The sequence below is a fragment of the Malaclemys terrapin genome, chromosome 1 (genome assembly GCF_027887155.1).
Source record: "Malaclemys terrapin pileata isolate rMalTer1 chromosome 1, rMalTer1.hap1, whole genome shotgun sequence".
Lineage (NCBI taxonomy): Eukaryota > Metazoa > Chordata > Testudines > Emydidae > Malaclemys > Malaclemys terrapin.
In genome coordinates, this window is record NC_071505.1 from 146,241,772 (window position 1) to 146,254,934 (window position 13,163).

The following is a 13,163-nucleotide window of genomic DNA, read 5'->3' on the forward strand; positions in this document are numbered from 1 at the left end:
TCCACTTTAGTGACTCGAACACAAGAGAAGTAGGAGATACCGACTGAGTTCACTTAATAAGTTTAACATGTACTCACTTCGGACTTTCTTCCTTTTTCAGTCTCACGCTGTTTTATGTAGCAAAAGGTCTTGGAGAGAAGGTGATAGTGGTGCTGTGGTCCCATGTCCTAGAATGAGAGTGTAGCAATGATGACTTTCAGTTCTTTCCTTATACCTTTCAAGGTAACTGCACCTGTATTTCCCCCTCCATTGTCCCTCGAGGGCACCCACTTATAGGTTTCTGCCTCGCAGCTGTCACCTCTCATGGGCAGAGACATATGTCTCACTCCCTTCTGACTGGAGTTTTTTAAGGCTGCGCAGCTCCCTGATCTACACTGATATTCCCAGCAAGCCAGACTGCTTAGTTAGTGCTTTGCTTTCTCTGGGAAGGCTATGACCAATATATGGCCAACAGTTATAAGTTACTACACAGCTCCTTCTAAGCAAGCACTTTTATTCTTAAGGTAAAAGCATTATAGAGAGAGCCAATAAAAACCTACACACATGCCACAAAGCTTACTAGAGGTCACCCCAACTCCAACATAGGGCTGGTAGATGTAAGTCCTTCAACCCCGAGAACAAGGTTTTCCCTGTTCTTACAAGTTCATGTCAGCCTTTAGATCAGGAGCCAGATCAAAGGCTCTGAGTCAGTTTAAGCTCAGGGCTATTTATCCAAAAGTCCTTTCTTTTTCTGGTGGTCTCTGGAGAATCCGGTTTGAACCAGGATATATGAGCCTCAGAAGGTGATACCTTTCTGGAGGTGTTATAACCTGAGTGATTTGCCTTCATCATCCCCTACTGGTTTCACTTCCTGGAGGAGCTGTGGTAACACTTTCCCCCATAGAGTGCATGCAGTCCCTGGCCCACAATGATACATAAACCATTCATTCACTTAAATGCAGTATCATCTCCCAAAGATATTGCAGGAAGTTTAACTATCTGTCACATGCTCTTTCCACCCATTTGTATCCACTTTCTCTAAGCTCCGAGAAAGAGTCATGCTTAAAGCATGTGATACGCCTCTCCCACTCAAGCCTAGAGGCACCAAGTGCTTTCTTTATGGCTCAGCTGACTCCTATGACCCTGGGAACAGTCTGTTCAGCTTCCTCTAACCCAGAAATACGTCAGGGAGGAGATCAGATTTCTAGATGAATTGCTGTCAGTTTATCATCTGAGTCTACTGCATTAGACAGCAGTATAGTAACAGTCTTCCAAATGTTGTAAGGCTCTATTAGATGGCTCTGTTTCTCTCCAAAACATTCTTTAGATGGAAAAAATCTGAGTTTTCCATCTAAAGTTTGGGAGAGGATGGTCTAATGTCTAGACCAATGACTGGGTAAAATGAGATCTTGGCTCTGTTACTGATTTTGCCACCTCGTTACCGTTTCCTTGGGCAACTCACTTCGCCACTGTGCTTTGCTCCTGATTTGTAAAGTGGGGTAATACTTGTGACAGATCTGACAAACACGGGCATGTCTTGAGATTACCATATTTAACGTTAGTATTCTTAAATTTTTATTTGAGCCAGCCCTTGAAATAATGAAAATCTTCAGACTATTATTTTGTGATGGGCCACAAAATGTTCAGACCTTTGTATCAATAAGCATTATATGTATTTGTGTTCCTGGCTTGCTAAGTGGATTCCCTGTAGAATCTAGAATCACAAGGAGGTGATTAATATACAAAATCCCAAGACTGGCTATTCAGATGCCCAGCCTTTGAAGCCTTACCCAAGGTGGAAAGGGGGACTATTTCAGGAGGCCTGGGAACAAAAAGAGGGTTTTTTGGTAGAAAGCCTGAGTTTGAATTGACTGAAAGGGAACTTCTTGTGGTCTGATAACCAAAAGAAGCAAAGCCTTGGAGAAGAATTTGAAAGGCTTTGGAACCCATCAGGGACTCCCATGAGGTCTGATGGGGTCCCTCTGATAAGCTTAAGTTTAGATCTTTTTATTGTTCTATGATTTTTGTACGTTTTTGTCCTTAAATAAAGATGTTTGCTTCAAAAGAATTGTTTGGTTACTTACAACCATTGGTATACACTGGTCATAGCCTTTGGAAAGAGCAAAGTGCAGGTTCTGGAATTTAGTCAGACCTGCTAGGATAAACACAGGGAAGTGCAAGGGTACTGAAACCCTAAACCCCTAGTCAGGAGGAAGAGAGATGTGGGTCCCTGGCCAGAGACCTGGGGGGGTCACCTTGAGACCTGAGAGGGCAGTCCTTGCACAGACCACTGGGGTGGGGGTCAAAGGTGCAATTATCCCAAAACTATAATGTTGCTCAATGTGCTTAATTGTCACATTCTTCTACACCACATTGAGATCTGTGGGTGGAATGTACTGCTGAAGTGTACACTAAGATGAGATTGCTGCTACAGATGAATATTATTACATCAAGTTATTTTTTTTACTTCTCTCCCGCTTTAATTTCCCAGCCTGTGCTCCTGTCAGATTTTCTCTAGTTTTGCACAGGAAAAAATGTTTGGGGAAGAATAGCTCTTCCCTGGGCTGCTTCTGCTCACCCCATCAAACTGCTCACATCCTGGATGGGTCTAGAACAGTGGTTCGCAAACTTCATTGCACCATAACCCACCTTCTGACAACAAAACTTACTACACAACCACAGGAGGGGGAACCAAAGCCCAGGCCCACCCCAGCCCCAGTGGGAAGGGGAAAAGCTGAAGCCAGCCCTGGCTGATGGGACTCAGGCTTCAGCCTAGGCTCCAGCAAGTCTAGCACCAGCTGTAGTGATCCCATGAAAATGTTTGAGAACCCCTGGTCTAGAACAATGAGGGGAAAATAGAGACTTCTAGGTGGGATTCACAAAGGTACTTAAGTGCCAAAGTCTTGTTTTTAGGCAACATTGAGATCCATGAAACTCCCACTTGGCTGCCACCTAACCCTGTAGGTGCCTAAATTTCCTCAGTGCTTAAATTATTGCGCTAAAAATTCTCTAGGCACCTGTTTCTTTCTCTGGGCATGCACACTGCTGCCTCACTAGGCATTTGGGTTCCTCTCTGCTACCTAAGACCCTGTGCAATACACAAATCACAAAGATAGGTGCTCCTCCACCTAACACAAGTGTGGGGCCCGATCAAGTTGGCATGGTCAGAGGCCTCATAGCTCCACACAAAACGGGCAGGATAAGGAACTCCCTTATAACCTTCAGCCCGGTGGTTAGGGTACTCACCCAGGGAGTGAGAGACCCTGGTTCAATTCTCCCCTTTACCTGATGAGAAGGGAATTTCAGTCAGGATCTGCTGCCTCTCAGCAGAGTGCTCTAAACTCTGGGTTATGGATATTCTGATGTGGATCTCCCTTAATCTCTCCCCTTGAAGTTCCATTCTCTAACCTGTTACCTCCTTATTCTGTCACTGGTTTCCATTTAGAAACCTGCAGAAGGAGGTGTGTTGGATTGGGAGGAGGAGCAATCGCCCTACTCAGTGTCTTCAGCACTCAACAAAGGGTGGGGGAAAGAGCAGCTGGGAGTGGGCTGGAACTATTGTTGAGAGGGGGTGAATGCTCCTTCTCAGTTCTGTGGTGCAGAACACTGAAAATACTCTTCTTAGAGTTGCAAGGAACAGATTTAAAAATGTTATTAAACCTAATGTAAAAAAATTATATAGTACACAGGTTAAGAAAAGAATGTCTGTACATCTGGGTATTGTATTGTGGATAATCTAAGCACTAAGTTTGTTTTAAAAAGTCATAAGATACATATCTAATATAACTCTCACTCACCAATGTGAGTAAATTCCTCTCCTTAAATGGGGCTGGAATAGTTTACGCCAGTCTTGTACTGGTGGATTCTGAGAGTATTTTTCACTCTTAAGGGGAGACTTGAGGGAAAAAAACTTCTTGTAGCTCCTGGCTAGTACATTGGCTCTTCTATCTTGCTTTAAAGATGCAAGAAGTTTGGTCCACTGGAATAGATTTGAGCCCAGATCACTCTCTGCAAAGTACATAGTGTACTACTGGTTGTGAAATAGATGCTTATAAATGGTCCCCAGAACGCTACCAGTATGTGAGGGGAAAAATGGTTCCCAGAAAGCTACGTGTATGTGAGGAAACACTTCGCTGTCTGTGGGAGACAAGTTGTCCAAGAGGAAAGGAATGAAATAAAACAATAGAAAACGTAGACAGAATACCCACCCAGAAACCTCTCTGGACAGTGAGATCTGTTAGGCATCCCTTGAGACATTCAAAACTGGGCTGATAAAAACCTTGTGGAACAAACCACAAGGCACAACTATGCACTATGCTCCAACGTGATGTGAAGGAAACATGCCATTTTGTCCATCTCTAATAGCTCTGACAACCACAAGTTGGCTGATTAAAAGGACCACGTCAGTCTCCTATACCAAGAAATTTAATCAAACAGCAGTCTCCTAAAAACAAAGACTTTCAGAAGAGTTGAGTTTGTATTTGTCTGCAAAGCACGTTTCTACTGCAACTGTCTCGCCAAGTTAATATACTGCTTTTTTTTGTGAGGGGGAACGGGTTTAAGGCCTACATGCGAGCACTGCAATCGAGTTACACAGCCTCTCCAGTGACTTGGTGCTTCTGTTCTACTCGTTGAGTGCTTAGCTTCTGAGAAGCAGACTGGAGCCAGTACACCTCACTGCATGTCCTCAGGCTGTAGCAGCTTGCCATCTTGTGGTGCAGGAACTATGGGAAACTAATGAAATGGAAGTGATTTGCTGCAAGGTGGGGTTTGATGTGGGGATGAAGAGAGGTGAGTTGCTTTACTTCTTGCCCTACCAAGACTTCAGTGTGTTATCCTTTGTATGTTTCTTTAGGATGCCGGACGGGGGAGGCAAAACTGACAAAAGGATTTAACCTGGCTGCACGATTCATTATTCACACTGTGGGACCCAAATACAAGAGCAGATATCGCACAGCAGCCGAGAGCTCCCTGTATAGCTGCTACCGCAATGTCCTGCAGCTTGCAAAGTAAGCACATGGCAATTTGGGCCAGGGTCTGTTATCCATAATACATGCTGCTTCTGGGCTGCCTGGTGTGGGCAGAGTCCAAGTGGGTACGAATGCCCATCAACACCCTCTCAGACCTGGGCAGAGTCTGGGACCACTCTGCTCCCTCACTTATGTGCTCCGGAGGCATGAGTTGCCATTTTGAAGGGAGAATACGCACGCAGAATTGACTTCGTTGTATCAGATCATCAAGATTTATATCCCAGCCTGGCCAAAAGATAATACTGATTGCCTAGGGGGAAAGGCATACTTCTCTTCCCACTCCACCTTCCAAACAGTGCAGAAGGCCAGGAATGTACTGTATATTTGAAGAGGGAAGGATCCATTCTGACTCCTGTGGTAAACAGCTGATCCCCTGAAGTCTGAGATGCAAGTATGCCTGTCTTAGCAAGTATGCCACATGTGATGGCATTACTAATTATATAATTCAGTCCAATATGTGCCTCTAAGCCTCCTGTAGTGATGCGTGACTACAATGTGAAGAAGCACTTCCTTTTTATGGTGTTACTTATACCTTGCAGAAAATCCTATAAAATCTTCACACTGTGAATCAGGGTGTTTCTAAATCCATAAATGATTAGTTTATGGCTTTTACCTTTTTTATCTTTGATTGTTTTTCTGATCTTAATATATTTAAGTATGTTTTATACCTTTGGGCTTTTGAATTCTTCAAAGTTATTTTCTTCTGACTGCTACTGTCATTTTAGCAACACCTTGTGATAAATAGTGAACAAGGAGCAACATTTGGGAATGAAGCTTTGTGGTTTCTTAGGGAGAGGGGGAAACAACTTTTCTAGATATTTGAAGATCTGTTTGTTACGGTGCAGTGATAGTTGCTTTGTAGTCAAGTTTACACCTGAGTTTCCATAATAAGGCCACTTTTTTCCAGAATCCCCCAATCTTCTCAAATCTATAGTTTTATGTGCCTTAAAACTGGTAGCTAGGTCTGGGCCTGAGGAGAATTTTCCTGCAAACTTTGAAGTGATTTGGACAAGAAGTTTCTGAATTATGACACCCTGAAAATAGAGTTCAAGAAAGACTTAATTTTTCTATTATTGGGGGAGTGATGGATTTTGGTACAAAGTAGCAAAGCAGGAAAAAATAAAACTTAGTTTACTAGATGGTGTTAGGTGGCAGTCACCTTTCAAAAGTAACTAAGTTTGGACTTTGTAAAGTTGGCAGTCACCAGCTTTGATCTTGGTATAGCATATTAAATAGTTGCTGGAGACATGCACTTTTCACTTCTTAAAAAAGGTCTCTGAGCTTGTTCTTGCTGCAGGGAAAGGGCTAACAATGTAACTGATCACTACAAGCACTTGTCAGTGCAAAAATAATTATGGGGGGAGGGATAGCTCAGTGGTTTGAGCATTGGCCTGCTAAACCCAGGGTTGTGAGTTCAATCCTTGAGGGGGCCACTTGGGAATCTGGGGCAAAATCAGTACTTGGTCCTGCTAGTGAAGGCAGGGGGCTGGACTTGATGACCTTTCAAGGTCCCTTCCAGTTCTAGGAGATGGGATATCTCCATTATTTTTTTTTTTTTTTTATTATTATTATTCCACCCAGAGGGCAGTGTGGAGGACCCAAGAAGCTTCCTAAGATTTGCCATGGATTCTAGTCTCCAGCAGACCTAACAGGCCCCACAGGAAAGAGAGAATACTCTCGTGGTTTCCTTCCCTCTGTTTTCACCAACCCTCTGTTGGTCCTCTGATTTGCAGCAGTGGAAATCCTTTTTGGCAAACAGGAGACTAGTCAAGTGGCTAAGACAGGGAAAAGCTAGTGTTGTTCTCCTGCCACCACTCCTAAGAACCCATTCCCTGTATCTCCCCTTCTTTTCCTGGCAGAGCCCACCTGCAGACAGCAGTTTTCCAGTGGACTGGGGGGGGGGGGGGGAGCGGCTTATGGGGAGCTTGGTTTGAGATACGAGGAAGTGGTCCAAGTGGGAAAGGACATTCAGGAGCAAATCAGGGGAGAAAGTTGGGGGCAAGTAGTGTTTCTCTGCCTTCTCCACCTAGTGAACCTCCTGTGGCTCATAAGGTGGGATCCCTCTACTGCAAACCAGAAGAGGTTCCTCAAGTAGAGAGGAGGGATGTGTTAGTGCCTTATCCTGCCCACTGAGCTGCTTCTCGTCTCCCCCATACCTCCTGCTAATAGCTCACTCCTGTATAAGGTTCTTGTTTTCATGCCTGGGTTTCTTTTCTCTTCTTGACTTCAGGGAGCAGGCAATGTCCTCAGTGGGATTCTGTGTCATAAACTCTGTGAAAAGAGGCTACCCTTTGGAGGATGCAACCCACATAGCACTGCGTAAGTAGGTCTTGGAAGGTCACTGCATCCTAACACTACACCAGCTGGAGCCCAGTGTTGTGCACATTAGACTTAAATAACAGCATGGTGTTGGAGCATTTGGGGATGGGGGTGTTAAGCAGCAGAATGTTGGGGAAATAGTGGTGCCTTCCATTGGGTCAAAGTCAGTAGAGCTGTATATTCAGGTGTAGACCTGACAAATGCCTAAGTGTTTCAGTCAGCATTGTTTTGCCAGGAGCCTGCATTTCTACCAGAGGTAGAAACTGGCCCAGTGTCTGAAAATCTTCCTGTTTTAGCTGTATGTACACACTAGATGGCATGTGAATGCAGAAGAGCCTTCAAGGTGAAAAGGGGAGCTGGGAGAGACTTATGAAAGGAAGGTGGCCTTATGACTGACAGTGCTGTATTGTATGGATGTGCAGAGACTGACAGCAGCAGTGGCTCCTGTGAGGATTTTTGCTGTGGTTTAACCCATTTACATGAGAATTTCACTGCAGGAAATGTATGGAAATGCATCCTCTTTTTCTCCAAATTGCTGCTATTGCTTGAAAAGTCCTTCATTGATTTAATTTGTTTGGATTTTGTTCTCCAAACTAGTAACACCCCTTCCTTGCTGCTGTCAGTCTCTGCACAGCCATACAATCCAATAATGTTCTGTGAAGTGCTGACCTTTTGTTTCTTCCTGTCCAAATGACTAACTAGTGAGAGCTGACAAGATCAAAGCCTAAGGGCCCCATCTGTACCACCAGGACATCCCAGTCTGGGGACCTGTTTACAAAACAGTTTTCTCCTGACTGTTAGTGTTGATGGGAACTTGACCTCCTCCTCACATTATGCTAAAGCTTTGGATAGTCCAAGAAAGCAGGAGAGAGGCAATAGTATAAAATCTCCAAATCACAAGAGAATCGCTTCTAATTTAAAATGCTTTTTGAAGTTTTCTCCAAGGCATCGGCAGTACTTTACATCTGCAGCAGGCCAGCAGGGGTGCACAATTGGATGCTACAATGAAAGGCCCCTCAGAGTGAGTGACAAATGTCACCATAAGTCTCTCTTCTCCGGTGCATCAGAAAATCATTGCGGTTTCTTATTTCTAAATTCATTGCCCTTTGTGGTGGTGTCTTGGTTTATTTGTGAGGCTTTGTGCTGATGAACTGGCTTTGGAGCAGCCTCTACTATTGAAGATTAGCTTGTGTGCAGTGTGGGGTTGCTTGAGGTGCCTGGCTTTCCTGGAAACTTGCAGTGCATGTTGGCTTGTTCTGGGACTTTTGCTCAACATACGTTAGTAACATTTTTCTGGAAGTAGTTCAGAGAATGGAGCTTGGCTCATGAGGGAATGGATTGAGTTGGCCTTGTGGGTCTCTGGGAACACATTTCACATCTCTGCCACTCCTTCTCTCTGGAAATTTGCCAGGATCCTCTACAGTTCACAGGCAGTGTGCTCACCGATTCAGTTGCTGACACCTTGTGATTGTTGTCCTACTTTTAGAGCCAATGTTTTTGTTTCTCATACCCATTTCCAGTTTACTATAAAGGGAAGCTTGCATGGAGAGAAGATCTTTCGTCCTGTGTTGAGTGCCCCATTGTGCAGTGTCCAATACCTAGAAAGTAACAAGCTCCCAGCCCCAAGAGACTTGCATTCTAAATGAGAGAAAATACAGTTCAGAGTCATCAGGTGAGGGTCTGTTCTCAAAATAATAAGATGTTGGCTTTTTTGCACCTTGATTAATGTTGATGGGTCTTGCAGGTGTGTGTAGAAAAGGATTTGGCTGGAGAGAGGGTGGCCATTCGGCGTTTAGGGAGCAGACTGTTTCCAGCAAGAGTGGCAGCAGGGAAGATCCAAAGATAAATGGGACAAGTATACTGTCCAAAAGATGTGGAGAGGAGGAAGGCTTAACCAGAACAAAGGATGTGGGAAAGGGAGTAGAGAGAACTGGGAGCAGAATTTTAAGCAGGAGCAAAATTTGTGCAGAACCTTGAAGGTAAATTCCAGAAGCATGAACTTGGATGAAGACTCTACCTGTGAAGGGATTTGAATCTGAGTGTGACATGGTCAGAGGGTTGCAGTAGAAGGCTTTCAGTGGATTGTTTGAAGGAAGGAGGTGAGAAGCCAGACATTCTTGTCTGAGCTACTGCAGTCACTGCATGGACAAATGGTCTGAGAGAAAAGTACAGCTTTTGAGAGATCACATGAAGGAAGAAATGACATCATCAACAGTGTGTAGCAAATATCATTCTGGTGTGTATTAACAGGAGTGTTGTATGTAAGACACAGGAAGTTATTGTCTCACCAGGGCTGAGTATAGTGGGACCTCAGCTGAAGTGCTGTATTCACCTCTGGACGCCACAATTTAGGGAAGATGTGGGCAAATTGGAGACAGTCTCAAAGAGAACTACAAAAATTATAAAAGGATTAGAAAACCTAACCTATGAGGAAAGGTTAAAAAACTGGGCATGTTTAGTTTTGGGAAGAAAAGACTGAGGGAGAGCATGATAAGTCTTCGGATATGTTCAGGCTGTTATAAAGAAACTGTGATCAGTTGTTCTCCATGTCCACTGATGGTAGGACAAAAAGGAATAGTCTTAGGGTACGTCTACGCTACCCGCCAGATTGGCGGGTAGTGATCGATCTATTGGGGATTGATTTATCGTGTCTAGTGTAGATGCGATAAAATCGATCCCCGATCACTCTGCCGTCAACTCCGGAACTCCACCGCAGCAAGAGGCGGAAGCGGAGTCGACAGGGGAGCGGCAGCTGTCAACTCGCCGCCGTCCTGACGGCCAGGTAAATCGACCTAAGATACGCTGACTTAGCGTAGCTGAAGTTGCTTATCTTAGGTCGCCCCCCCTCTCAGTATAGACCTAGCCTCAGGCTAGGTCTACACTATGCAGCTTTTAGCGACATGGTTCTGTCGCTACATCCGTGCCGCTAAAAGGCATGCAGTGTAGCTGCTGTTTGTCAGCTCTCCTGCCAACAAAAGACTTCCACCCTCAACGAGCGGCATTAGCTTTGTCAGCAGGAGAGTGCCCCTGGTGACAAAGTGCTGTTCACACCGGCGCTTGTCGGTGGCAAAACTTTTGTCTTTCGGTAGTCTTAATCTGCAGCAAGAGAGATTTATGTTAGGTATTAGGAAAATCTTTCTAACTATAAGGGTAGTTCAGCTCTGGAATAGACTTCCAAGGGAGGTGATTGAATGTCCATCACTGTAGGTTTTTAAAAACAGTTTGGACAAATGGTCTAGGTTTAGTTGGTCCTGCCTCAGCGTGGGGGACTGGACTTGATGACTTTGCGAGTCCCTCCCCGCCCTACATTTCTATGATTCTATAACTATGGATATTCTTAATATCTAGCAAGCTGTCTTTTTTGTGTGTGCCCACTCCACTGTGTGTGGTGCTCTTAGCTACCCATTAGGGTCCTGCCTGTCGGGTGAGGGCCTTCCCCTACTTGCAGATGGAGGGAAACATCTTTCGTATTTGCCTATAGCTAGTGAGTGTCCCTGATTGTAGCTGAGATTGTAAATCTGTCTCCCTGTTTGCTCAATGTATTTAATTCTCTTGCTCACAGGCACAGTCAGAAGGTTCCTGGAGATTCATGGAGAAACGCTGGAGAAGGTGGTGTTTGCAGTCTCTGAGATTGAACAGGTATTTCTCATCATTGTTCATCCTGTCAAAGTTCTGAGGTATGTTCTAATTCTTAGGGCACTGGAGCATTGGAGACTCTTGTTCCGTATGTTGTACTGTGAAGCTGAAGACCAGTTTCTCCATCCTCAAGTTGTTATATCTGTCTCTCATCATGACTGTTGGTTCCTCTGCATCCCTTTCAGCCTCCTCCCAGATGTTTCACCAAAATCACCACTCCAAGTTTCTTCCTGCTCATATTCTCACTGGTAGCTGCAGATGCACTCCAAGCCACCCCACTTGTCACTTACAGGTTCCTGACTCATCACTTGGGCACCAGCATGAGGGACTTGGGTTAGATGGGATACTTGTGCAAGATGGTTTTCGGCTGTAAGAAGGCAGAGCAAGTCACTACATTCAAAATTCCCACCTTACTTCCCTCCTGCTAAAAATCCTCCCTGCTCCCAAGATTAGCATCCCCACAGATCCTCCCACAAACACCTAGAAACTGACTGTTTCAGACATTACTTGGGGAAATTAGCTAGCCATTGTTTTCTTTCCAAGACAAAAAGCCTTTGCCAGTTTGAGTATTGACATTCTTCCATGTCTTCGCACTGTATCTGTGTAGAGCGCCTCCTACTAATATGTGTATAACATAGTGAATCCAGTCAGTGTTCTTGGCACTGGGATCTGGAATATATCTTGTACTATCTTAAGAACAATCTGGGCTTTTAAATGGAAAGGCTTTCTCCAAGTTCAGCTGCTAATCGGTAAGGAAAAAACAGTGTGTCCCTTCCCTCATATTTCTATATCAGAGATCATTCTCTACCCTTGCTTGGGCCTGGGGTGGCCAAAACATAGCTTGCAAGTGCCCTCTTCTTTAGAAGAGGTCCAGTCTACAGAAATGACAGATCATGATGTGCAGTGCCTCCAGCTTGATCCAAGCAGCCTTTGTTAGGATCTGTCATCCTTGCAGACTATTTTTTTATTTCAAGAAAAGGGGTGGCTGCAGTCTACCCCAGTTGATGTAAATTAAAGGCAGCCCCCTCTCTAGGCCAGTTGCCAATGTGGCATGGGATTTGGCAATATTTGATTGCCCCTGCGAACAAGTCTCAACACTTAGGGTTTCAGGGTTCCTACCTTCCAATCAAATTAATGTTTGCTGGCTTAGATTTGCCCGAGGTGAATCTTATTTTATCTCCTTAGGAAGCTTTTTATCTCCTTAGGCCCCACTATATTTCTGTTTCCTCTGTTTTGCTTTCACCTGTGGAAATACAGACATAGATAACAATAATAACTTAAAGGAAAGAATCGACTAAACATGAAGCTTTGGCTAAGCGTTAGAGGATTTAAAAGGTATAGCAATCTTGAAGTATGTGAAGGGAGTTAAACAGAGAAGGAGGAAGATTTCTTTAGGAAGATATCACTAGCAATAATGGATTGAAATTGAGAGGGAAAGTGTAGGCTGATAATATCAGACACAGATATACTGAAGGGGTGACCGGCTATGATGGTATTGTCTCACAGGAGGGAAGTCCATTTCTCCAGATGCTGGTCTAGACACAACTTTAATGAAATACGCTCCAGGGCACAAGACTGCCCTGACATAAGAATGGCCATACTGGGTCAGACCAAAGGTCCGTCTAGCCCAGTATCCTGTCTTCCGACAGTGGCCAATGCCAGGTGCCCCAGAGGGAATGAACAGAACAGGTAATCATCAAGTGATCCATCCCCTGTCGCACATTCCCAGCTTCTGGCAAACAGAGGCTAGGGACACCCTCCCTGCCCATCCTGGCTAATAGCCATTGATAGACCTATCCTCCATGAATTTATCTAGTTCCTTTTTGAACCCTGTTATAGCCTTGGCCTTCACAACATCCTCTGACAAGGAGTTCCACAGGTTGACTGTGCGTTGTGTGAAAAAATACTTCCTTTTGTTTGTTTTAAATCTGCTGCCTATTAATTTCATTTGGTGACCCCTAGTTCTTGTGTTATGAGAAGGAGTAAATAACACTTCCTTATTTACTTTCTCCACACTAGTCATGATTTTATAGACCTCTATCACATCCCCCCTTAGCCATCTTTTTCAAGGTGAAAAATCCCGGTCTTATTAATCGCTCCTCATACGGAAGTCTTTCCATACCCCCAATCATTTTTGTTGCCCTTTTCTGAACTTTTTCCAAGTCCAATACGTCTTTTTTGAGATGCGGCGACCACATC

The 13,163-nt window shown here is 44.4% G+C and overlaps 1 protein-coding gene across 3 annotated transcripts in view; it reads left to right on the plus strand.

Annotated features, from left to right (window-relative positions):
• Positions 1-13,163, plus strand: part of GDAP2 (ganglioside induced differentiation associated protein 2) — a 44,248-nt gene that overhangs the window by 8,552 nt on the left and 22,533 nt on the right. For all 3 annotated transcript variants that reach the window (XM_054042608.1, XM_054042618.1, XM_054042626.1), the window contains exons 4-6: positions 4,835-4,988; positions 7,240-7,328; positions 10,891-10,967. In XM_054042608.1, the coding sequence (XP_053898583.1) occupies positions 4,835-4,988; positions 7,240-7,328; positions 10,891-10,967 (320 nt within the window). The remainder of the gene's footprint in view (positions 1-4,834; positions 4,989-7,239; positions 7,329-10,890; positions 10,968-13,163) is intronic.